This window comes from Brassica napus, chromosome C9 (genome assembly GCF_020379485.1).
Source record: "Brassica napus cultivar Da-Ae chromosome C9, Da-Ae, whole genome shotgun sequence".
NCBI classification, from domain to species: Eukaryota; Viridiplantae; Streptophyta; class Magnoliopsida; order Brassicales; family Brassicaceae; genus Brassica; species Brassica napus.
The window spans coordinates 543,051-565,674 of record NC_063452.1 but is presented as its reverse complement, the minus strand read 5'-3'; the positions used below and the strand labels follow the sequence as shown (position 1 = coordinate 565,674).

At 36.3% G+C, this 22,624-nt stretch overlaps 6 protein-coding genes across 12 annotated transcripts; 4 read left to right on the top strand and 2 right to left on the bottom strand.

The window, feature by feature from the left end:
• Positions 1-148: 148 nt before the first annotated feature.
• On the top strand, positions 149-1,568 carry LOC125593357. Its single transcript, XM_048769863.1, has 3 exons — positions 149-245; positions 405-700; positions 762-1,568. The coding sequence occupies exons 1-3, from the start codon at positions 149-151 to the stop codon at positions 1,143-1,145; spliced, it is 777 nt and encodes a 258-aa protein (XP_048625820.1). The 3' UTR covers positions 1,146-1,568.
• Positions 1,569-1,805: 237 nt separating this feature from the next.
• Positions 1,806-4,566, bottom strand: LOC125593224 (reticulon-like protein B7). 5 transcript variants are annotated; one of them, XM_048769520.1, is made up of 6 exons: positions 4,269-4,565; positions 3,995-4,166; positions 3,761-3,902; positions 3,601-3,670; positions 2,574-3,525; positions 2,199-2,460 (listed from the first exon to the last, which is right to left on the bottom strand). In XM_048769520.1, exons 1-5 carry the CDS (start codon positions 4,462-4,464, stop codon positions 3,380-3,382), a joined length of 726 nt encoding a protein of 241 aa, XP_048625477.1. In that variant the 5' UTR covers positions 4,465-4,565; the 3' UTR covers positions 2,199-2,460; positions 2,574-3,379. The 5 variants fall into 5 exon arrangements, with proteins under 5 accessions (XP_048625473.1, XP_048625477.1, XP_048625476.1 ...); XM_048769519.1 differs by having other exon boundaries at positions 4,263-4,560; XM_048769516.1 differs by having other exon boundaries at positions 1,806-2,460; positions 2,574-3,670; positions 4,263-4,563.
• A 444-nt stretch (positions 4,567-5,010) lies between these two features.
• Positions 5,011-6,426, bottom strand: LOC125575276 (WRKY transcription factor 22-like). The gene is made up of 3 exons (XM_048769513.1): positions 5,980-6,426; positions 5,772-5,882; positions 5,011-5,618 (listed from the first exon to the last, which is right to left on the bottom strand). The coding sequence occupies exons 1-3, from the start codon at positions 6,315-6,317 to the stop codon at positions 5,189-5,191; spliced, it is 879 nt and encodes a 292-aa protein (XP_048625470.1). The 5' UTR covers positions 6,318-6,426; the 3' UTR covers positions 5,011-5,188.
• Positions 6,427-10,371: 3,945 nt separating this feature from the next.
• LOC106362537 (E3 ubiquitin-protein ligase TRAIP-like) lies at positions 10,372-13,457 on the top strand. Of its 3 annotated transcripts, none has more exons than XM_048769512.1 (10): positions 10,372-10,647; positions 10,723-10,981; positions 11,081-11,182; positions 11,272-11,354; positions 11,438-11,554; positions 11,864-11,966; positions 12,046-12,463; positions 12,532-12,719; positions 12,878-13,003; positions 13,133-13,457. In XM_048769512.1, exons 1-9 carry the CDS (start codon positions 10,529-10,531, stop codon positions 12,992-12,994), a joined length of 1,506 nt encoding a protein of 501 aa, XP_048625469.1. In that variant the 5' UTR covers positions 10,372-10,528; the 3' UTR covers positions 12,995-13,003; positions 13,133-13,457. The 3 variants fall into 3 exon arrangements, with proteins under 3 accessions (XP_048625469.1, XP_048625467.1, XP_048625468.1); XM_048769510.1 differs by having other exon boundaries at positions 13,124-13,457; XM_048769511.1 differs by having other exon boundaries at positions 13,117-13,457.
• A 34-nt stretch (positions 13,458-13,491) lies between these two features.
• LOC111213256 (F-box/kelch-repeat protein At2g44700-like) lies at positions 13,492-15,896 on the top strand. Its single transcript, XM_022714966.2, has one exon. It carries the CDS (start codon positions 13,661-13,663, stop codon positions 14,711-14,713), a length of 1,053 nt encoding a protein of 350 aa, XP_022570687.2. The 5' UTR covers positions 13,492-13,660; the 3' UTR covers positions 14,714-15,896.
• Positions 15,897-18,348: 2,452 nt separating this feature from the next.
• On the top strand, positions 18,349-20,739 carry LOC106365655 (protein REVEILLE 5). The gene is made up of 8 exons (XM_048769509.1): positions 18,349-18,642; positions 18,762-18,819; positions 19,038-19,161; positions 19,244-19,414; positions 19,502-19,636; positions 19,730-19,839; positions 19,964-20,023; positions 20,153-20,739. Exons 1-8 carry the CDS (start codon positions 18,446-18,448, stop codon positions 20,192-20,194), a joined length of 897 nt encoding a protein of 298 aa, XP_048625466.1. The 5' UTR covers positions 18,349-18,445; the 3' UTR covers positions 20,195-20,739.
• Positions 20,740-22,624: the final 1,885 nt, after the last annotated feature.

The window sequence follows — 22,624 nt, the reverse complement described above, 5'->3', positions numbered from 1 at the left end:
AGGCCGGAGAAGATCTCTCTCTAATCTCTGTTTTGATCCCACTGCTTCATCTTCGAGCTTCGATTTCGTTTTCGCTGCTTAGGGATTTTTTTTTTAACTAGGAAGAAACCTGAAATGGGAGGGAAGAAAAAGCCGGCGAGGCCAAAGGATGTTTCCGGCGGCGGAGGAAAGTCTGGGAAAACCTACCCAGTCGACAAGGATATGGAGATTTTTCGGTAGCCTTGCGATTGAGCACAAAGAAGAAGGCAAGAAGCTGTCCCACGACGAAGGAGCGATGTTGAAGGCTGCAGCAATCACCACGGAATCAGCTGAAGAAACCAAACTACATGGATGATGATCTGGATCAAGAAGCTAATCAAGAGGAGATGGGTAAGAAGACCAAACTTGGTCTCGATTCCTCTGAGAATCCTCAACCAATACTCATACCTATCAGTTATACTCCAAGGGTTTGGTGAGTGAAGAGCTTATTAAGGATGATACGAAGCTGGTCGGTGGTTCAGGCCTGTCTCTCTGTGACTCCAACGATAACTCGAAGAAATCGGAGACCAACAAAGCTCTGAGAAACCACCAAGTCCTCCTGGCTGCGCACCCTGAAGCTGTGGAATTGGCTGCCATAATTCAAGGGCTGAGTTGGGCGTTGAAACATGGTGTGAAAAGTATCCAATTCTTCTGTGACGACGATTCCATCATCTTGGATTACGTAAGTCGTCTCTTCTCTTCCTCTTTTTGCTTTTGTTATTCACAAGTTGCGTGTCTGACAGGTAACAGGCAAAGCTGCACCACCCAACGAGTCCATTGTAGTAGCAAAACTTTTGAAGCAACTGGCTCTTCTCCAGGCACTCCCTCTGCTGCGCTCAGACGACGACATCAATTCTTCTCTCATTAAGCTCGCAAGAGATGCCATTGCTTCCCAAACCACATGGCAGCGTGAAGAAGGTGACGAGTATGAGACTTGTCCAGCCTGCTACGCACACGTTTCACCTCGTCACAAACTTGAGGTGAGGAGCGGTTGCTTCCACCGCATCTGCTTTACGTGCATAAGGGACTGTGTCTCATCCCAACTAGCACGAGGGGACACCCTACTCTGCCCTTACCCCCGGTTGCGAGAAAGAACTTGTGCTAGAGGATTGTCGAGGTATTGTTGATGATGATGCTCTTAATCTTATCATCCACCGCAAGAAGGAGAAGGCCATCAACCACAAGTTCTGTTACGCATGTGGGGCTGCGTGTACAAGGAAGAAAATGTCATGCAACTGCAGCCCCTAGTAAGGCGACACGACTAGGCTTCTAACGTGCTGATATGCCAATCTTGTCTTCAAATAAAAAGCCACCATTCCAAATAGTTTCCTATTAACGATGATATGCTAGTGTGTGTCTGAGCTTCTTCTGTATTCCCTAAGAACAAGTTTGTGATATGCATATTCGACATTTGCTTTCTCTCTCTTCAAATGAAATCTAATACGAAAACGACCATTGTTGAGTGTTATAGTTAAAACTGATACCAATGTTGTAAACAATATATGCATTATAAAAAGACAAAGGTAGAATGAATCAGAACTTGTAGAGAGTTTATGAGTGGACCAAGGCAGAATTGGTGAGAATTTGATCAACTGTCTTTTGGTTTTGTTTGGTAGAGTTAGGGGGGGGGGGGGGGTGGTTGGTTAGAACAGACAGAGAGAACTGCTTATCCAGTTCCTCATCTCTTAAAGAAACCAACAAAAGACTTTTGTTTTGAGTAAGCCTGATTCTCTTATCACATGATTTGACCTGTTTTGTGGCATTATGAGGTGTCCTTTATCAACACGAGGCAATCAATGCTTGTTCATCTGGATAACCGACTAAATTGTGAGAGTAACCAGCCAGTTCAGATTTTTAAAACAACAAAAACCACAACAGATTCAAATCAAAGTAGAGTTATCAACACAGGCGAATCAGTCAGACAGCACCACCATTCAGGAAATATTCTCTCCGTTCACTTCAATCTAAAACACAATGGGGGAAGATTCTGTTGTTTTAATACCTCTGACAAGACATAGAATTTGTAAAGGATTCGTCGAGCGGTCTGTACCTTGTGGAAAATGGGGAATTCAGATTTGAACCGAGTACAGACAAAGTCAGTAATCGGGTCAGTAGTTCCTTGGTTACAAGGAAATGCTAGAATCTCCAGAGCAAGGTTCAATCAACGATCATGATCTAAATGAATGTAAAATCAACGCACCAGATGATTCCAAAGCTTAACAGAGTACTGATACTTGCAAAAAGCAACCCCATAACTGAGGAAGAAGATAGCTGACAACAATATAACAACCTAACAACAACACTTTGACACACAATATGAAGATATCGGTTTAAAGTTTCTCAATGTTGGGGATAACCGGGAGGGTATCCGGCTGGAGGAGGGAGCTTAGAGATTAGTTTCAGAAGCTAAGAGATTAGTTTCTCGTTCTCGCTTTCTTGTACCTGCAAGAAAAATCAAGACCGTGCGTGCGTTAAAGTATTGACGACGACGCGTAAACATTAATATAGTAGAGGGTAAAGTGAAATATATATCACATGAAAGAGTAAATCCATACGTGCTGTACTGTAGACCATATCAGCACAGCAAGAGAGTATCTGAGAAGCTTCATAACTTTAGGAAGCTACAACAGAGAATATGCATTGCACTCCATAACTTTAGGAACACACTCATAACAAACAAACATCATTCAAGTCAAATATCCATTACACACTATCTATACCAGATTCTAAACCGGGTAAACCGAATTGAAATTAAACTATAAACCCCTCCATTTCCGGTTTTGGATTAGCTTACACTCTCTATACCAGATGTTAAACCGGGAAAATCGAATTGAAGTTTAGGTTTTAACAACTAAACCGCATCGCTGAATCTCAAAAGAGCGAGGAGGTAGCGGAGGAAGGTAAGGGACGGTGGAGACACTGCCACAGAGGTGGAAGCTGCTACTGTCATCGCCATCGAACTATTTCTTCTTCTTCTTCTGCGTACTGCTTCTCCTCTTCTTCTTCTTCATCTCTACTCGATTTTTTTAGTCTGCTGCGCTTTTTACTAGACTAGATTTCTTATAAAGACACGTGGACGTTTCTCGTGATTTTATTGGTCGATTCTCTTATCTTTAGAAATCCAACTCAGTGGACTGTAGTGTTTAAATGTCTGTAGCTTGTGAAAATGGAGAGAGACTGTGTAGAATTTAACATAAAGGCTCTGCCCACTTTATATCCCACACAAAAAAAAAAAAAAAAAGTTTAGATGGCTTGAATAGGAAGTAATCAAAACCACATGAACATAGGAAACGACTTGAACACCCAAAACAAAAAAGAATAAAATAAAATGAACTAAACTGTTCGATTTTGAGTAGTTTGGCTAATGATGATGGCTCTTACTTAAGAACTTGGCTTCAAGAACTTGGAAATGCTTCTTCATCTCAATCACAGCCTTCTCAGCGATTGGATCAATCTCATCTTCATACTTCTCATACAGCTTTGGCACCGTGTGAATCAATACAAAACCTGTTGGTGAACTATCAAGAACATAATCTCTGAATAGACAAAACAAGAGTATGAGAACCAGTTTTGTGTACTTACAGATGTAGATCAATGACAAGAAGCTGAACCAGCTTCCGATTATTGATACGAGCCAAAGTCCTATGACTACCTTTTGTTTCAGAAACAAATGTAAATCATTTCAGAGAGTGATGTAACAACAAAAAAAAAAAAAAACTAAAGAAACTAAAAAAACTTCTACCAGTGCAAAGTTTTTGATGTCTCTCTCTAACGCAATGCTCCTTAAAGTTGCAAGAGCACAGTTAACCTCAAAGGTCAATGCAGAAGCAGCTTGGAGTAATGGCTTCTCAGGGATATAAATCTCCATTATCTTCTCAGGAGATCTTTTGAAAATTTTCATATTAGCAAACAAGGAATCAGGTCGTCTTACTTGCAGACTATATTTCAAGGCAGAAAATAAAGGAAGAAGCTGTACCTGTTGAGTGCATTGGACCAGACGAATGAGAGAATCACAAAGAGGATCGATCCGCGACAAACAAATGTAAGAAGACGACAATGTCCGAAACCAAACAAGAGCCAGATCACAGTCACTGCACCCACTAACCCTGCCGTGACCTTCTTGTCCCTCCACAACAACACATCAGCAGCTTCAAAAAAATTAGGTAACATTTATCAATCGACTACAATCACGAGCGTTACACGGAATCTAATTAAAAAATGACGATCGAAAGAGTGTAACGTACGTTTACCTCCGCCGAGAACCATGTGGATCGGACGTTCTCGTCCAAACATACGGTAGATCGGAGCGTTGATGGGAACGGGAGAATCAGGTATCTCGCTATCAGTATCCGACATGGATAGCGAATCCTCCTCTGGCACGATGTTTTTCATCAACGGCTCCTCCAATGGTCCCACTCTCTCTAGCTTCTCCTCCTCCTTCTCCATCCTCCTCTTTCTTCTCTCTCAATCGCTTGCCGATGTAACGGATTCGAGAAATTATAGAGGCAAAAGCTGTTTATATACCCGCTCGAGCCTAGTGGTTCGTTATGCCCCGAGCCTTGTGTTCTGAAGGCTCGCTCTCTCAACAACTTTTGTTGATACTTATGAATGTGGGCCTGATAGTCAGTCGGCCCAAGGCTCAACCCATACTAAAACACAACGCGTTGAAGGTAAAAGCAGGATCACCATGGCAATTGCTTTGCCCATACCATACCCGAACTATGGCATGTGCCATGTTTAGCATTTAATGAAATTAAAACTTTTCTTATGTTAATTAGAGTGATAGTGTCAGGCAGACAGGGTCTATTAATGGTAATGTCAATTGTACTAAACTGAAAAAGTACTTATTTTCTGAAGTTTATCAATTTCGAATCTTTGTTTACATTATAAATTAAATATTTTATATTTTTCAAAATATTGACTTTTAAGATTTCGTTTGTTTTTAAACATTTTTTTTTGTTGTGAAAAGAACTTATACTGTGCTTACGAATATTGGGCTTAAAGAATATACAATTAAAATTTTCTAAAATTATTAAGAAACAAGAAGAAAAAAAGCAACAAAGAACATTTTTTCTATTTTTACATATAATCCGAGAATAATTCCTTAATCCTATATCCTTCCTAAAAGAAGTATTCTTTCTTTCTACACCTCACTCTAATCTCCGGCGAATCATATCCCGCCGCTAGCTGTGGCAGCACTGTTCACAACCCACGAAAGATCGAAACTCGCCGGAGCAGAGTTCCCGGAAAAGCTATCTCCCACGGCGAATTCCTCCAATCCCTCGAAAAAATCCTCACTCACCACCGTATCCGACAAAGACAACAGATCCTCGTCTCTGACCTCAGGCATGACAAAATCATCTGCTGACGACGTCACCGGAGACGTCGAGTAGGCAGCGATCGTGGTCGTCGGAGACTTAGTCGTCGGCTGATGGGAGGTTTTCTGACGGGTGCTTCCGGCGAGAGAGTTACGGTGAGTAGGAGCTGGGTGATTGTGCTCCGCCGTGTAAGTGACGATGAACATCGTCGGGTCGGATCTGTTTCGCTCCACTTGTTTACGGGCTAAACATCCTTTCGATGTACTGCATCTGTAATATCCTCTGTTTTTAACAAAAGAAAGTAAAATTTTTAGAAAAAACAGAATCACAAAGATATACAGACAAGTGTTTTGTCTTGAAATAATAACACAATTAAAGAACATTAAATGTTTTTCACTGTAAGGATTTAATCTTTTTTTGTCATTGTAACAGTACCTTGGATAGGGTGAGCCTTTGATGGGTTTTTGTCCGTACTTTCGCCACGCCCAGACATCGTTGTTTAAAGCTTCTGCTGCTACATGGCACACTTTCTTATGCTGTATCTTTCTGTAACAAGCAACAAAACACACAAGAGACTTTTTTTTTTAGTTTGGTTCGAAAAAAAAGGTTTGAGCTTTGTTGAATTTGTGAGAAAAAATCGAACCTTCTTTTAGATCTAGAGGTATTGGAGCCGGTGGGTTTGCTAGTGACGCTGCCGGAAGAAGCAGAGAGAGAAAGGGGACGTTTCTGGTTTTGTCTCTGTCTGGGCTCTTCTGGGTAATTCAGACAAGAAAACGACGAGGTGTTTGATTCTTGCGTGAACGGCGTGTAGAGATCTCGAGTCTCTCCGAAGACGACGGTGTTACTTCTTGGTTCGAAGGTGAATACAGGGCTCGTGTGAGATGAAACGTTGCTTGAGAAGACGGTGGCTGTGGTGGTTGCTGAGGAGCTCACGGCTGAGCAGCCTCTGACTACGGCGTGGAGATCCCAATCGTCGGCCATTTGACTTGGTTTCTCAGGGGAGACAAAAGCTTTTCTTCTGAGAATCTCTGAGGAGAGAAGATATAAGCAGAGGAGACAAAAGAGAGCGCTGACTTTTTAAGGGCAGAGGGAGGTGTTTATAAAGAAAATGAGAGGGGAAGTTAAAAAGGTTGAAAATGGATGTAGATTTTATTTAACTATATATTATAGAATACAATTTTGTTTTGTTCTCTTTTTTATCTCAACCAAGCCTTATTCCACATGTTAACTATTTATATACTTCATCTGTTGGAAACATGTACTGTTTTAAACATTACACGTACTTTAAAATATGCAATATTAAAAATACAACATTTAAAATATTTTAAAAATCATGTGATCGGTTATTTTATAAATTATTATAATTAGATAAGCTATTTTAATTTCTATAATCTAATAATACATATTTTCAAAGATTTTTCTACATTATTGTGTTTAAACCAAAATATCATACATTTGAAACAGATATATAATATTTCAGTTTGGTTAAATTTATTAATTTGATAAAAATATATACACAATATTACTTGGAAAATATAGCTTTCTAATTGAGCTGAAATTATACTATTGTGATTTGTAATTATAAAAAATAGTTTTAATCATGTAGTACGGACGGTGGTACTTCCCTACTTGGTAAACATACTAAATCAATTACTAAACCTGAAATTAGTAACATGTACTGTAAATAAACAAGATCATATCGTGTGAACACGATACAAGTTTGCAAACTAATATGAGTTGTTATTAGATAGGTAGCAAAGCAAACGTATTTGAATCCTTAAACCGGAGTCCACTAAAACAATTCCATTGTTGTGTAAGCGTCTCCTTAAAAAAACTGTTTCGGGATTATTTTCTTACATTTGATTAGAAAATATGGTGACGATCAAAAAAAAAAGATAAGAAAATATGTTTGCTTTACGGTTCTAGTAAAACTAGGTTAGACATATTAGTATCTTGTTTATAAAGCAAACACACGCTTAAAAGACGAGTACTGTCGGAATCACAATCAGTGTGTATATGTAGTATATAATACGTATATCTACCTGTATATAAAAGTCATGTGTAGAGAGAGAAGAATCGTCTCTTTGGCTTTTATTTATTTTTTACAAATCTAGAAAGAGTGAAAGTATGTGCTCGGAGAGGGTATCTCGATGCTCTTATCCTCTCTTTGTCGACTAGTGTCGGAGACTAAAACCAGAAGTTGTTTCTGGTTTCCTGTTTTAGTTGACTTTGTAGTTTGTCAAAGGCTTTGAATAATCTTCAAATCCTTCTTTTGTCAACCTCACACTACTCCTTGGACATTTCCACGCGTCTCTCTCGCACGCGCTTTTGGCATTGTTTAAGAGAAAAATTAGTGGGAAACCATACTTTCGTCGCAGTGCCTACTTTTTATCGATGCGCACAAGAAGTAAAAAATTGTTAAATCTTTTAACCTTTTAAACGCCTACGATTATGAAATTGGGCGTAAAAGAATGTTCAGGTATACACAAATTTAAATGTACGAGATAATAAATAAAAATTAACTTCCGACATTACAATAATCAATCCAGCAACTGTTATTATAAAATAAAACTATTAATGGATAACATAGATATTCCATTCCATTTACTTTTTGAAAACATGCATTAGTGTATATATAAAGAAAAAGCATATAGATAGAAAGATAGTGATTGTCACTTAGCACCGTAGTTGATCCCTCTCCCACAAACTCGATACATGCGATACTGTTGTAACATTCATTACCTTTTAACAATAACAACAAAGCACATGTAAGTTTTGATTTCAGACCACCAATTATATATAGGGAAATTGCGGTATATGACTACAAAATTTCGATAAGATATTATAATCCCCGCACTCAAAATATTGTGTACGTGAACTCCACATTTCTATATATTTTAAGAAATTACTCGCAATATATTTTATTCTCCCTGGATTAATTTTGATTCAATACTTTAAATAGATATGAATTCAAATATTACGAACGTATTTATTATATAATTAGTCAGAGCCCATTTTCGTATTTATTACAAAATACGTTTTAAAAAAAAATTATCACAACTATTAGTAAGAAAAAAAAAGAAGAATTTACCAGTGTCTTTGACAAAAATTTTTTTTGCTGGTGTCACAAAGTGTAGCACACGTGCCAGCCGGCAAGAGCGCGTGATTTCCCCGAGTATAAAGGTTGACAATTTCAAAAGAATCAACGGTTCACACGGCGAGTAAGCGTCCAGAGATAAGATGATGCTGAAGTGCTACAGCTGTCCAAAAAACCTATTGGGTCCCACCTTCACAAATGCTTTTATGCCGTTACCATTATCTCTCGCCTCGTGATGTTGATTCCTCTGTGGAGTCAATCGTACGGCACAGAACGCTCCCACCAGCTTTTAGTCAATCATCCGACGGTCAAACCTGAGCGTTTAGTTTTATTATGCTCCGCTCATCGGACGGCCGAGATTTTCCTGACCCAGTCAGGTGCATGAGCCACGTGAAACCGTAGGGGACGGATTCTTTAGAAAAGAATGCAACAAGTGGGCTGCACGAGGCACAGTAGCAAAGCGCGTGGACCCACGCATTTCCCCTTGTATAAAAATAATAAAATTGATACAAACCAAGAAAAAGTCAACATTAAATTAAGCATAGTGTGTTGACTAAACGGATTTTGAGATTAAAAACTAATCTCTTAATCACATTGATGACTCTACAATTTATTTTTGCTTACACGATAGATAGTGTAAAGCTAAAGTCGGTAAACCCCAATTAGTGGGAAGAATTTCACTCCATCCACTCCGACATGTAAATGTGAAAAAGTCTTTAACCATTAATATTTTTTTACGCTAGAAAGTAGATTTCAAATCTGACAATATTAAAAGGAGAATATGAACTTCTCTTCGCATATCCATGTCTGGTGGAAAAAACAACTACTAATATTGCAGCACAGCCAAAGCCACCTTCAAGTTTCGAGAGTCTTCCCGACTTTTTGGATGATTTGAGATCTAGACCCAGACTTGCGCGGTGTTTGATGGAAACTATACTGTATACACTTTTAAATGCTATATTTTTTTGGAAATATAATAGTTATGAAGGTTTTGAACATACATAGCATACATTTCTACAATATAGCTTAAAGTTTTTACAAAGAAAATCATGAGATACTGTGTTGAATAACATACATCAAAAGTAAGCCGGGAGATACTAATAAAAGTAGTGTGCTCTTATTTGTTTTTTTGGGTACCTTTTCGTTTCAGGTTTGGATTTTTTCCGTAGATAACTGCCGAAAAATTCCCATGAACGAGGGTTGTTCTGCAAAGGATAACAATCATCAAAACATGGCATCAATTCATATAGATTTTAAAAACCATTAAGCTTTTACTGTACCATAACTAACTCAATTGTACGTAAAAATGCAAATTCATTGATTTTAAAGTCAAAAGAGTATAAATTAGTCGTGACTAACAATTGGTATACAGGCGAACCAAATATGTAAAATGAATTGATTATTTGGATCATACCAATGCTGAACTACCTATTTATACATATGTGATTTATTTACCATCTCATGTGTTTTTAGATAGTGAAAAATAAATTGTGAGTTATACTCATTTCTAATTTTAGTTTACGACTTATAACTTATAGTTTTTTAAAATGGACAATATATATGCATTATATATTAAGTACACTGATATTTGTATAAACCCAGGCGTAGCCCGGAAAAATCTCTAATATGAAGAATGAATCATCAACAATTGTATAGATTAATGGAAAAAATTCGTAATAGATATGTAACGTACAAGTAGAATCTGGATTTTCGTAGAGTGATTCATGATGGTACGAACGTCAAATATCATTTTTGTAAAATAGGTAAAATGTCATCAGTTGTAATAAAATAAGAAATTAGTATTAAAGTATGAATTGTAAATACTAATTGATAATTATTTGGGTTTGATGGGCCTTTACTGGGCTTATAAGCAACATAGGCTGCTAGTTACGTCACGTGCCATAGAATATATCTTCCGTTTCTTTACAGAGAAAAAGCTTTTGGCGGTTGCTCAACTTTTTTTTCTCTCGCGCCATGTTTTTTCTTCTCTCACTCTTTCCTTTTGATTCTCTCGAGTAAAATGACGAGTGAATGCGTTCATTCAAAAACCCAAATCGTTATCATCGGAACGAACTAGGCCCGGGTTTCTTGAGAAATGGCCGGCGAAAACGCGGCGGCGAGTGCTATCTGTTCAATCTGCTACGAAGATCTCAAACCGGCGGCGGAGAATCTGCAATCGATCTCCGCATGTGGCCACGTCTTTCACGAGCTCTGGTTAGTACACGGCACAATCAATCATCTTCCTTATGCTTCGATTATACCTCCTAATCGATTTTTCGGAATCCCTAGTTTGCAGCAGTGGTTCGAGTACTGCCCGAGCACGAACAAGCGAAACTGTCCGATCTGCAAGCAGAAGTGCTATCTGAAGGATCCTTTCCGCCTCTACTTTCAATCTTCCGGGAATCAAATCGAATCGCAGAAGGTTGGGGGAATCGAGGAAGATCCGGTGGTGTTGAGAGGAGAAGTGAAGCGGCTCGAAGGGAAGTTGCAGAATCTTACTTCGGCTCTGGAGGAGCAGAAGAAGGTGAATGTTGAAGTCTCCGATCAGGTAATGCAAGGGGCCGGGTTCGAACCAGCTTACATACAAGACCATTTGATTATTTAGAATCATTATGTGAACATCTTTTTGTTGGTGTTTTCTTCTTAGTTGTATCAATGTAAGGAGAAACTGAAGGAGGACAAATTAAAAAGGGTGGAGGCTCTGCAAGAAGTATCAACGAACCAACGCTTACTTAAATTAAAATCTGAGGTATATAATGACTAAACTCAATAGATGATTTTTGCATTTGGAGTAGTGACTAGTGTTGAGTTTGTTATTGTTGCCATGTTCTGTTGCAGGAATGTGTGCAGCTTACTTCCCAGTGCGCTCAGCTACAAGACAGAACTATGGCTCTTGCCAAGGAGCTCGCATCGCTTAAACTGTGGGATCAATATTTGATATTTTGCTCTACTTACGTTTTTCAATACTAAACTATCAATTTTTCTGAGAGTCTATATATTGTAGAGTTTCGGATATAAGCTTGGAGGAAGATGATGTGCTGAAGCTAGCGTTGTTGGGGAATAACGCAAAGACAAAGGATACAATAGACACACTTGTCAAGTCCTTGGTTATCCGAAACAGGTATGTTCATAGCACATGTTTTGTTATAGCTTTCCTTCTCTCATTTTTTTTTTGTCATGTACTTAGTGGACTCGATTAATTATCACATTAGTCATGTAATACGGTTTAAAAAATAGTTTGACCTTTTAGTGACCTATGAAGATGGTGATTCAACTTACTATAACATTTGTCCTGCATAGTAAAATAGTTTGGTCACTTGTCTACAACACCTTGTTAAACTGAAAAGACGAAACTGCAGGGAGATTGTAAATTCCGTTTCTTTCCTCTTAAGTCTTTTATACCAAGCCTTCTTGTGTGTATATTTGACAGGAGTTACAAGGAGTTGCTAGCCAAATGCAATCAGCTGGGCAGAGGGGAAGCTCGATCTTCTGAGAAACTTGAAAAAGCTTTGGAAAAGATGGATAAACTAAAGTTTAGTCTCACTGCTCATACATTCTCGATCTTATCTTGTTTCTTTTACCAAGCTCATTTTGTCCTTGTTCAATGGGCAGAAGCGAGTGAGGGAACTTGAGATGATAACTGAAGAGAATGAGAACAAAGCAATACGGGACATGATAAAAGCTTCAAAGAATTGCAGTGACAGAAAAGTTTCCAAGCCTGCAACTGAAAGCTTGGATAGAATCTCTACACCACTTGGTAAGTTGGAGAAGAATGATGGCTTCACCAATCATGGATCATGCTTAAGTGGAAGAGAAGACTCCTTTTTTGGCAAAGGGGAGTCGGTTATAGTGGTAGATGATGAGGTTCACGAAGCTACCCTTTCTGGCATCAGACATTCAGATTCTACTATGAAAGATGAGAAGGGTGAGGATAGTAATGTTCAGGAGAGACGTGATGATCCGGTGATCAAGGACATAAAGTTCGACATCAGAGAAGGCTCAACGCCATCAGACTCACCGTGCAGCAATGGTAATTTTTGTTGTACATCTTCATTTCAGGTTCCTATTGAATTGAAGATTGTTCAAAACTCAATGCAGGTGCTGGAGGCGATTGGTTGTCAAGTGGAGAAAATCAAAATCTCAGAAGATGGAGCAGACAAGGAGAGAGAAACGAAGCTCCTTTTTCACTAGGAGGTTCTGTCTCAGGCAAGGATGATTTGATCTCTGTTGGGCCTGATGGGAAAGGTGGAAGAATCAAAGTGTTGAGATCTAAACCCCAATTCTCTGTGAGTTCTTGCTTCTTCATATCCAAAACTTAATGGCACTACTCTCAGTCTGACTTGTGTGTTCTTTAGCTTACATTTCTCACTATCATTTCGACAATTTCTGAGCCTCTCTGTTAAACTTGGAACCTTGGCTAATGTCGTTGTTCTCTCTTGCATAGAACCCCAATGCAAGCTCAGGAAGTGTTAAGAGATTCAAGATTGGAACTAAAACAAGTGGTACCTCCTCTCAAGGGTGTCTGCAGATCGAACACTTTTTTGGAAAACCCAAACGCTAACTTTTCCAGGTCTGTTTGAGAATCTTATCCTTTCCATTCAAACTCTTCTTAGCCAAATATAAATAAACACATGATGATCTCGTTCTAGATAAGATAAAACCTGGTACGCATTTTCTGATAAGCTTGCAGCTCCCTTAGCTTGTGCAAGAAGAAGAAAGAAGCGTTCTGGTAGAGAGGCAAAGAGGTTCGAGAGAAGAAGGGATGTCAAAAATGGCTAAACACTATCATTGAAACTCTAGTACTCTACAATTAATGGGGCTGTTCTTTGATTTCGAAATCTGAGATATTGAGAGATTATCTTAGATTGTGATGCTAAAGATGTAATTCAATCTCTCTTAAGCTTTAAAGTGTGGCAATCCAGACAATTTCACTTTGGCCATAGGCTGATCTAGTAGGTCACTGTTCATGTATATATTCAACCTTTTAATTCATGGTTTAGTAAACATTATTGGTTAAATGAAAAGATGTTGAGTTTGTCAAAGCCATTGTTGTGTATTTTAAGCATAACTGATTTTGAAGTTTGTCAACAATTATTACGTCGACCAAGAAAAAAATAACGGATTTAACGAACTTCTAATTTGTCGTGTATATAAAAAGATAAGAGTCGTGTTAACTAACTATCTTTGAAGTCTTTCATTCGCGGACGAGTCACCGCTCAAGAAACCAATGGCGTTTTCATCACTGCCTAAGGACGTCGCATGGCAAATCTTAGCCCGCGTGCCGAAACGACTATACCCGATCCTCGCTTGCTTCTCCAAGAACCTACGCTCTCTTGTTCGTTCGCCGGAGATTCACCGGATTCGCTCTCTCCTCCGCAAAGACTCGCTCTACATCAGCTTCATGCACACTGACAAAACCAACGGCGTCCACACGCCACATTGGTTCACTCTCCGCAGAGCTGAGAGTCCTAACCCGAGTCATGAGAATCAGTTCATCTCCGTCAACCTCGTGTTTCCTAACCACGACGAGATCATGCCGCCTTCCATCGTCTCTTACGGTCCAGAGCTTTTCTTTATCTCCGGATCACTCATCCCCTCGTCGACCTTATGGATCTTTGACTCTCGAACCGGCAAGTTTCGACAAGGACCAAGCATGAGCGCGGACCACTTCGTCAAGAGCGTGGGGTTGGTGGGGAGCAAGATATACGTGGTGGGAGGCTATGTGAACGGTGAGAGTCATCAAGCTGAATCGTTCGATCTAAAGACGCAAACTTGGGAGACAGCGCCGAGACCTAACCCAGAAAGGTTGTTTCATGCGACTGCTGACGTGTCGTTAGACAGGAAGGTTTGTGCGTTACTGTCCCTTGGAGCCATCGTTGTTTGCTACGATCCTAGTAGAGATGGTACTTGTACGAGCTTCGTGTTGCCGAAAGATAAGTGGTGGAAGACGGGCGTGTGTGTGATAGACAATGTGCTGTACGTTTATTACGCTAGGTTCGGGTTGATGTGGTATGACACTGAGCTGAATGTGTGGAGAGTGGTGAACGGTTTGGATGATATGAAGAAGGTTCGGTCCGTTGCAATGGCGGAGTACTATGGGAAGATGGCGTTTTTGCGGAGGGAATATGGTGTTGTTGGTGGTGTGAGGAAGGAGGTTTGGTGTAGAATGATTGCGTTGGACAGGAGTGAAGGAGGGATCGATGGGACTGCAGAACCGGATCAGCTTATGGGGAGTGTACCTCGTGGCTATAAGTTGCAGCATTGTCTATCTGTTGAGTAGAGCGGATAGACTGAGCTAATTGTTTTGAAGTTTCGATACTTTGTTCTGTATCTTTGTTTTTGCTGAATCTTTCCAAAGACTAACAGAAGATTGCTCTGCTTTTGTTAATGATAAACAAAGCCAGTGGTTAGTTTATATCGACCTGAAAATGAGTTACAATAGATGGTTTGATATGTCATATGCTCGAAGTTAATTTGTATGTCAAGTTTGTTTAAACGTGCTAGCTTCTGCATTGCAATAGTTTGAATATATGTATTTTTTTGGATGAATAGTTTGAATATTGTGCAGAACAAAACCAGATACTACCTCTGTTCTTTAATATTGCATATTCTAGGAAAAAAATTTGTTTTAAAAAGATCTATTTTTTACATTTTCAAAACATGTTTTATTAACTAATTGCAAATTTCAAAAAACTTAATTGCATTTACTGAATTGTTATTGGCTTAAAATTATGAAACAAAGATAAACACAAAAAAATATGCAAATTTAATGTGTTTTATTAAAATGTGTGGAAAATCTAGAATATGTAACATTAAAAAATAGAGAGATTAATATTTATGCGTTGCAATAGTTTATTTAAACCAGGGCTTTTAATACAGTTATAAATATATAATTGTCTCAAATTTTGGATGGCCATGCATATATGGATGTCACTAGACGCATGGCCGTCTTTTTCATTTCAAGCCTCATAGATCAGAATTGCTTTATCTAATATCCAGTGTTGGAGGCTTCAGACAGATATAGCAAAGACTAATCAAAGGTGCTACTCTCATCGCTTAAAGTGTCGGTTAGGTTTCTATGTGTTGCATCTGCATGTGTCTTGAATCTCTGTGTACCATGTTAATAATATCCGGTTGACAGAAAAACCTCACGAGGTCACAAACCTCACATCAAGAAGCACTACACCATATATATCTCAGATTTTGTATAACTGACTTAAACCTAAAATCCTAAAAACGATTAACAAGAATTCACCTTTAGCTTTCTTTTTCCCCGATCGTTTTTATCTTGTCGTCATCTCCCTACTCAACAACTCTCTGGTCAAAATCAAAGCTTTCGGTGAGGAGGTTTCACCGTCAAAGAAAAGAGAAAAATAAAAAATAAACTCAGTTTAATGTTTTCTTCGGATCCACTATACAAAATAAGAAAAATTCAAAATTCAAAAAGAAAAGAAAATCTCTAACGAGTCCAACTAGCATAGAATGTCATTTTACTTAAACTAGAGATTTTTTCCGCGCTTCGCGCGGATTATGTCTTATAAATTTATTTTATTTATAATATTATTTGTTAATTTTTTTCTTTTATATTAACTTCTTGTTTTTCCAATGTTAGTTTTTCTTAATTTAAATTTATATGTTAATAATTTTTCATTTTTTTGTTGTAGATGGAGAATTATATTTTTTATTGATGGTTTTTTGTATGTGATAGTGACATAAACTTTTTGAAATTTTAAAATAATATTATATATAGTACGATTAACACATTAAAGAAGAGAAACATATTCAGACACATTTTACACAGGTTTTATATGCATAATTTTAAACATTATATATGTATATATTATAAGTTTGAAACATGTAAATGCTTTCTAAAGCTAAATACTTGTTCTGAGTTTACATAACTTATCGAAAGTTTTATCTCTTTTTAAATTCAAATCACAGAAAAAATATAAAAAAGTCAGTATAGATAGGTTTTTTGGGCTTTTAAATCAACACTGAAAAATTACATGAATCAGATAACAACAGTTTTGTAAACAACTGGATAAAATTTGACCGAGCCAAAGATTTTCACACAATATGTTCTTTCTTCTTCAAATTGCGAAGAGCCTATAGGCACAAGAAAAAAATCATAATTTTTGTTTTCAGTTATATAACATTTTTTCTCCTTTACACACGGAGTTTATTACACTGCTATAAGCAATGTAGAACTCTATTCATATAAGATTCACATCTATGCATTTTGACAAAGAAGAATTTTAGCCATCTTTAGTTTCGGAATGTACCAACTTCAGTCATATACACTATATTTTCTCTATGATTCAAAACTTATAATTTTAATATATGTGCAGATTTCCATGTGAAAAGGCACGCACGCCATCTATCATTCAACCTATTACTTTTTCCAAAGTAAACACTATAATCCTCGTTTGGTTAGCTCCACAAACTAATCTCTTTAGATCAGTTTATCAAAAAATATGGATACTAATGTCAGAAAAGAATATAAACACTATCAACAATACATATTGGCACAAGAATATTTGGTTCAAGGAACATATTCCACGTAATGTGTTTATATCATGGCTGGCTTTGCGGAGAAGACTGCCAACCAAGGATCGCTTGAGGCGTTGGGGATTAAATGTCTCAGGAACGTGCGCCCTTTGTAATCTGGAAATAGAGATTCACCATCATCTCTTCTTTGAGTGCTCTTTCTCTCGCTTGATATGGGAGCCTTTTGCTGCTGAAGTTTGGATTTCTCCTCCGGCTGATCTACACTCTGTTGCAGCCTAGATCAATCAACCTCGCGTCAACGTAGATGCACATGCTACTCCAGTCATCAAGCTCTACTTTCAGTCATGTCTCCTCACCTTCATCAGTCATCCTTGCCTCTTTCGACCGTATGATGCGTGACCATCTCCTCTCTTACCCGGTAAGTTCTTCTTTCTCATCTTCTCTACTTCTTTTTATATTTCTTGTATAAGACTTCCTTAAGGCTTTTTTTACCTTGAGTTGTTGTTGGTTGTTTTTGTTTCCTTGCTGTAATAAGTTGTTTAAAAACAACAGTGTAACCTTTTAGAAAATAATAATCTTAACATCTTACCAAAAAAAAAACAACAAATATTGACTTATTTATGTGAATATATATTTTATTTTAAATCATTATAGTGGACGAATAAAACACCATAATTTGTACAACAAATTTTCTTAGATTCACCTCATCATACTCACCATTTTACCATTTTAATTACATAATTTTACATGAGCTTCTTCATCCTTCCCGGTTATTTTCTCTTTATTTATAACTACAATATAATGTTATAAATTATATATATTATAAATTAATAATTTATTTACCCTTAAAGTCTAACTATTAAAATATAACATAATTCAATATAGATATATGATTCTATTAATAAATTAGCAGTTACAAATTTGAAATTTCTAGAAATATCAAAAGTTGTATGTTAGTTAATTATTTTCTAAATGATATTTATTTTTAATTCTTTTTAGATGAGAATATTTTGGCTGAGGTGGATAGTCTCAAAAGCCTTGAATTTAGTCCCTTTTATATAGTAGGATGTGCATCCCTAATTTCACTTTTTAGTGAATAATTTGGAAGTGTCCGTGTAACACAATGTGCTCGGGAGTATAATAAAAACTCACAAACTGCATATTTGTGTTAATAAGTCTAATTAATGGATCAGTGGACAAGTCGTGATAATGCTAGAAGAATTTAACGGCCCTAAACGTGAGCGTCTCCGTTGTCGAGAATGGTCTACACGCTAGCACCTTTTAAGCCGTTGATATGAAAGTGACAAGCACTTCTTTAACGGCGTCACACTGGCATTTACCGTAAACCGACGAGATCCATACACGTGTCCTACCTAAATACGTTTTTTTTACTCTTTTCATTGATTGATAAAGGAGAGCTGTGAAGAAGAAATTTACGAAACGCAAAAGCTGAAATTGAATTTTGGATCCCAAAAGCGAATCGCGATTTCGAGCTCTCAATCTAATGAACGCTAGACCAGCTCCATTTCTCGATCCCGTGAGTGTGAGTTTCAATTCGACGACACCGGTGACGGGAAGGAGAGATACGGCGTCGCTTAGGGAGGATACGACGACGAAGATTCGGAAGCCGTACACGATCAAGAAGTCGAGAGAGAACTGGACGGAGCAGGAGCACGATAAGTTTCTAGAAGCTCTCCACTTGTACGTATCGGAATCTATTCTGTTTCCGATTTGGATTCCGAGAGAAATTAGGGTTTTAGCTTTAGAAGCTTTGAGATTTCTCTTCTATGTTAGCTCTTAACGATCAATTGATGTTACAGATTCGATCGAGATTGGAAGAAAATCGAAGCATTTGTTGGTTCAAAGACTGTGGTTCAGGTAATTCAACAATCGATCACATGTTTGAGTAATATCTTCACTGTATTATATTCTATGACATGTTCTCATTTTGAAGCAAAGAAGGGTCATATAGATGTTATGTTCATGTTTGAGTAATGAGTTTTGTTCTGTCTCATTTCTTCTCTGTTAAAAAGAATCTCTTTTTGGAAGAAAGTGAGTCATATAGATGTTATGTTCATGTTTGGCGTAATGGGCAGATACGTAGCCACGCACAGAAGTACTTTCTCAAAGTTCAGAAGAGCGGTGCTAACGAACACCTTCCACCTCCACGGCCAAAGAGGAAAGCTAGGCATCCTTATCCTCAAAAGGCTCCTAAAAATGGTATCTTCTTCTCTCATCTCCTTGCGTCCCACTCTTTGATTGTTTTTGTCCTTCTCTCTGATGGTTTTACTATGCTCTGCAGTTTCTCTCCCCTCCCACGCCATTGGTTCCATCCCTGCTTCAAACGCACCCTTGCTTCAACCTGCTTACTTGTTCAGCTCTTCTGATTCACAGTCACTTCTGGGAAACCCTGCCTCTAGCTCTTCTTCTCTGAATCATGAATCGACAAATCTGCCAATACCTGCGATTCAAGGTATAGTGACATCATGGTTTTTGATTTTAGTTTGTTGTATCTATGAATGGTGTGGTGTTTAACCATATATGGTGTAATGAATATTAGAGGAACCGGGAGTCTCGGCCACAGCTCTCCCAAAGAATCGCTGTTACAGCACCAGTAATAAGGAAGTTAAGCCAAATTTACCAGCTGTGACGACAGACCCGAACAATGAAGAAAGTTGTGAAAAGACACGTAGAGGTAACACTTGTTGTCGTGTTGTTGCATTATACGTCTTTTGACTATCCAGCTTTGACATTTACGCCGAGTTGTTTGTTGGTGGTTTCAATGCAGTGATGCCGAACTTTGCTCAAGTCTACAGATTTATTGGAAGTGTTTTTGATCCCAACACATCAGGTCACCTCCAGAGATTGAAGCAGATGGATCCAATAAATATGGAGACGGTATGTGACATGTTTATTAGTCTTTACTCAGAACCCCTTTTCTTTTCTTTCTAAAACTGCAATCCTGATCATAAACAGAGAAAGCTAATTTGTTTTTTTTTTCCTTCTTTTGGGGGTATATCAGGTTCTTTTACTGATGAGAAACCTATCTGTAAATCTGACAAGTCCAGAGTTTGCTGAACAAGTAAGTAGTGCCATGCTTATATATATTCAATTGCCACTCTTTCTGAAATAAAAGATTATAAAAAAATACTTTCTTGGTGGGTACTCAAGTGGTTTTGTCTCTTACTTATATGGTGCTTTTGATATGCAGAGGAAGTTGATATCAGCATACAGCAGTAAAGCTTTGAAATAGATAATGGAAAAAGCAACAAATGGACCTTATGAGCGCAAGTAATGCCTCGTTCATTGGATGCCACTTAAGTTCTGGTTAAGCGCAGTGGTTTGTCCTATTTTGTCTAATATTCGTATGGGAGTAGAGGGTTTTGCAGAGATATAATATATATATATATATGTATAGATATGTGTTGATAAGGACAATGTTTGCGACTTTCTTAAGTTTGGATCGATCTCCGGAGGTCTTAAGTTTGGAGTCTCTGTGAAGAGATATGTGTTTCATCGGCGCAGGATAGTTTCTTTTTTTGGTTTGGAAATCAGAGATAGGGTGAGAAATGAGAATAATAAGGGAAAGAAGCTTCAGAAAAGTTGAAGTTGAAGTTTGCTGAACAGTTAGTTTTTTTTTGGGGGTCAAATCTCAACAGTTAGTTAATAGTAATGATGAGTTGTATCCAGATTTACATTTGGGCTTCAGCTTCTTTTGTACAGTATGAAACTTCATAAATGAATGTTCTATAAATTAATATACATTGTAAATTAATAATTTATTTCTGGTTTTAAATATACTGTTTCATAAAATAATAAATTAAAATTTTATATGTATAGACATCTTATTTAAGTACAAATAAATCATTATATTATTTGTTATATATTTATAATATAATTATTTTTATATTGTCTTAACATTTCATATATTTTGATGAGATTTAGAAAAAATATATCTAGAATAACTTTTAAATTCTATGAAAAATATTTTAAACACATCAAATAATATAATTAAACTACTATAAATATTGAATTTCAAAAAGTTAATTAATGTATATCTACTAAAATTAAATATTTTTCCTATTTAAAAATATATATCTTAAAATAGAAAAATCTAAATTCTTTTATAAATTAATAATTTTATAAATTAATAAAATACCATCATTTCAATATTAAATATTATTAATTTATAGATATTTTACTGTATTTGGACATTGGTTATCTTTAGTGGGATTGACATTTGTAGGCAAAAATCTAGTGGCACAAATTGTAACATTCGTAAAAAAGCCAAAAATAAATCCAGAAAGGGTTATTTTTCAACAATATTGATATATATTAGTTAATATTATAAATAGCAAAATTATTTAATTATTCATTACTTTATCACAAAATTTATGCTAGCAACATGTAATTTTGTAAGGAAAGTTGATCAAACCTTTTAAAAATGCTGAAATATTATTTGATTGAAAAGATTTGTATTAGTGAGAAGTATAATTTATGTACACATTTTGTATATTTTAAAATCTCCTACCAATTTATAAATATGTTTGAATATTTGAAGATATAAACTGAATCCATTTTTTTGTTTATTAGGCAAGTTTATTATTTGTAAAATATTTGACAGTATAATTTTTGTTGAGTGTATCAATTATTTTGAATGTATTAAAACTAATGGTTATCTGTTGAGAAATTGTTGATTATTTTTTAAAACAGAAATCATATACATTTTAGTTGCTAAAATATTCATATTCTGTCTAAAACAAAATCTTAAAGATAACTGAAATTAAAATATTAATCTAGTTTTAATAGGAATTTTTAAGGTGATTTAAGAGGTAGTTCCATTTTTAATAATAATGATGAATATAAAAAATCCATATTTTAAAATGTTTATCGATTTATAGAGTTAAGAGTTAAATAAATTTATTTAAATGGACAGTCATGTTGTATAAATTTGATATAAGAAGATAAAACATATTTTATCATTATTTCAGTTGAATATATGTAATTTAAACATGAATTAAATGTTTTAAGCAATTCGTGCAAGTTCTCCTAGTCCACTGATTTGACTAATAATTTATTAATTCTTCTACTATGTCATAAGATGAAGTTCAAATCCAAAAAAATGCAAACTATGATAAAAGAGTTACATGAGATCTTCATTGTGCATGACTTACCATTCAACATATATTTCATATGATTGCTCAAAATGATGTAGTTAAGTGTGAATTCTTATAAAATATATAAAATTATTGAGAGTAGAATCGCCTACATAATTGTTCTGATTATTTATAATAAGCATAATTAATCAGACGTTAAAAATATTTAACACTTCAAATAGTAGTATTGACCAAATCTAAAAATTAAATAACAATTAACGGCGCGTAGGAAGGAAAATTCACTTAATATAATTAATTTTTCAAATAATATTAGTTTAGAATTTATATATATATATAATATTTGAATTTATTAGTAAAAAAATACTATTTTAGAAATATTATTTCTTTAAATAATTTCACTATAATTTGCCTCAAATGTTCAGCAATTGGATGGAACATATCATAAAGTTGATTTTCTTTTCTTTTTGACTTGGTGAATACTGAATAATCACTAGTTCATTCGAGGTTACTTTTATTTGTTTTTTTTTTCAAAAAAGTTGTCCTTGTATATAACAAGTTTTACGTTT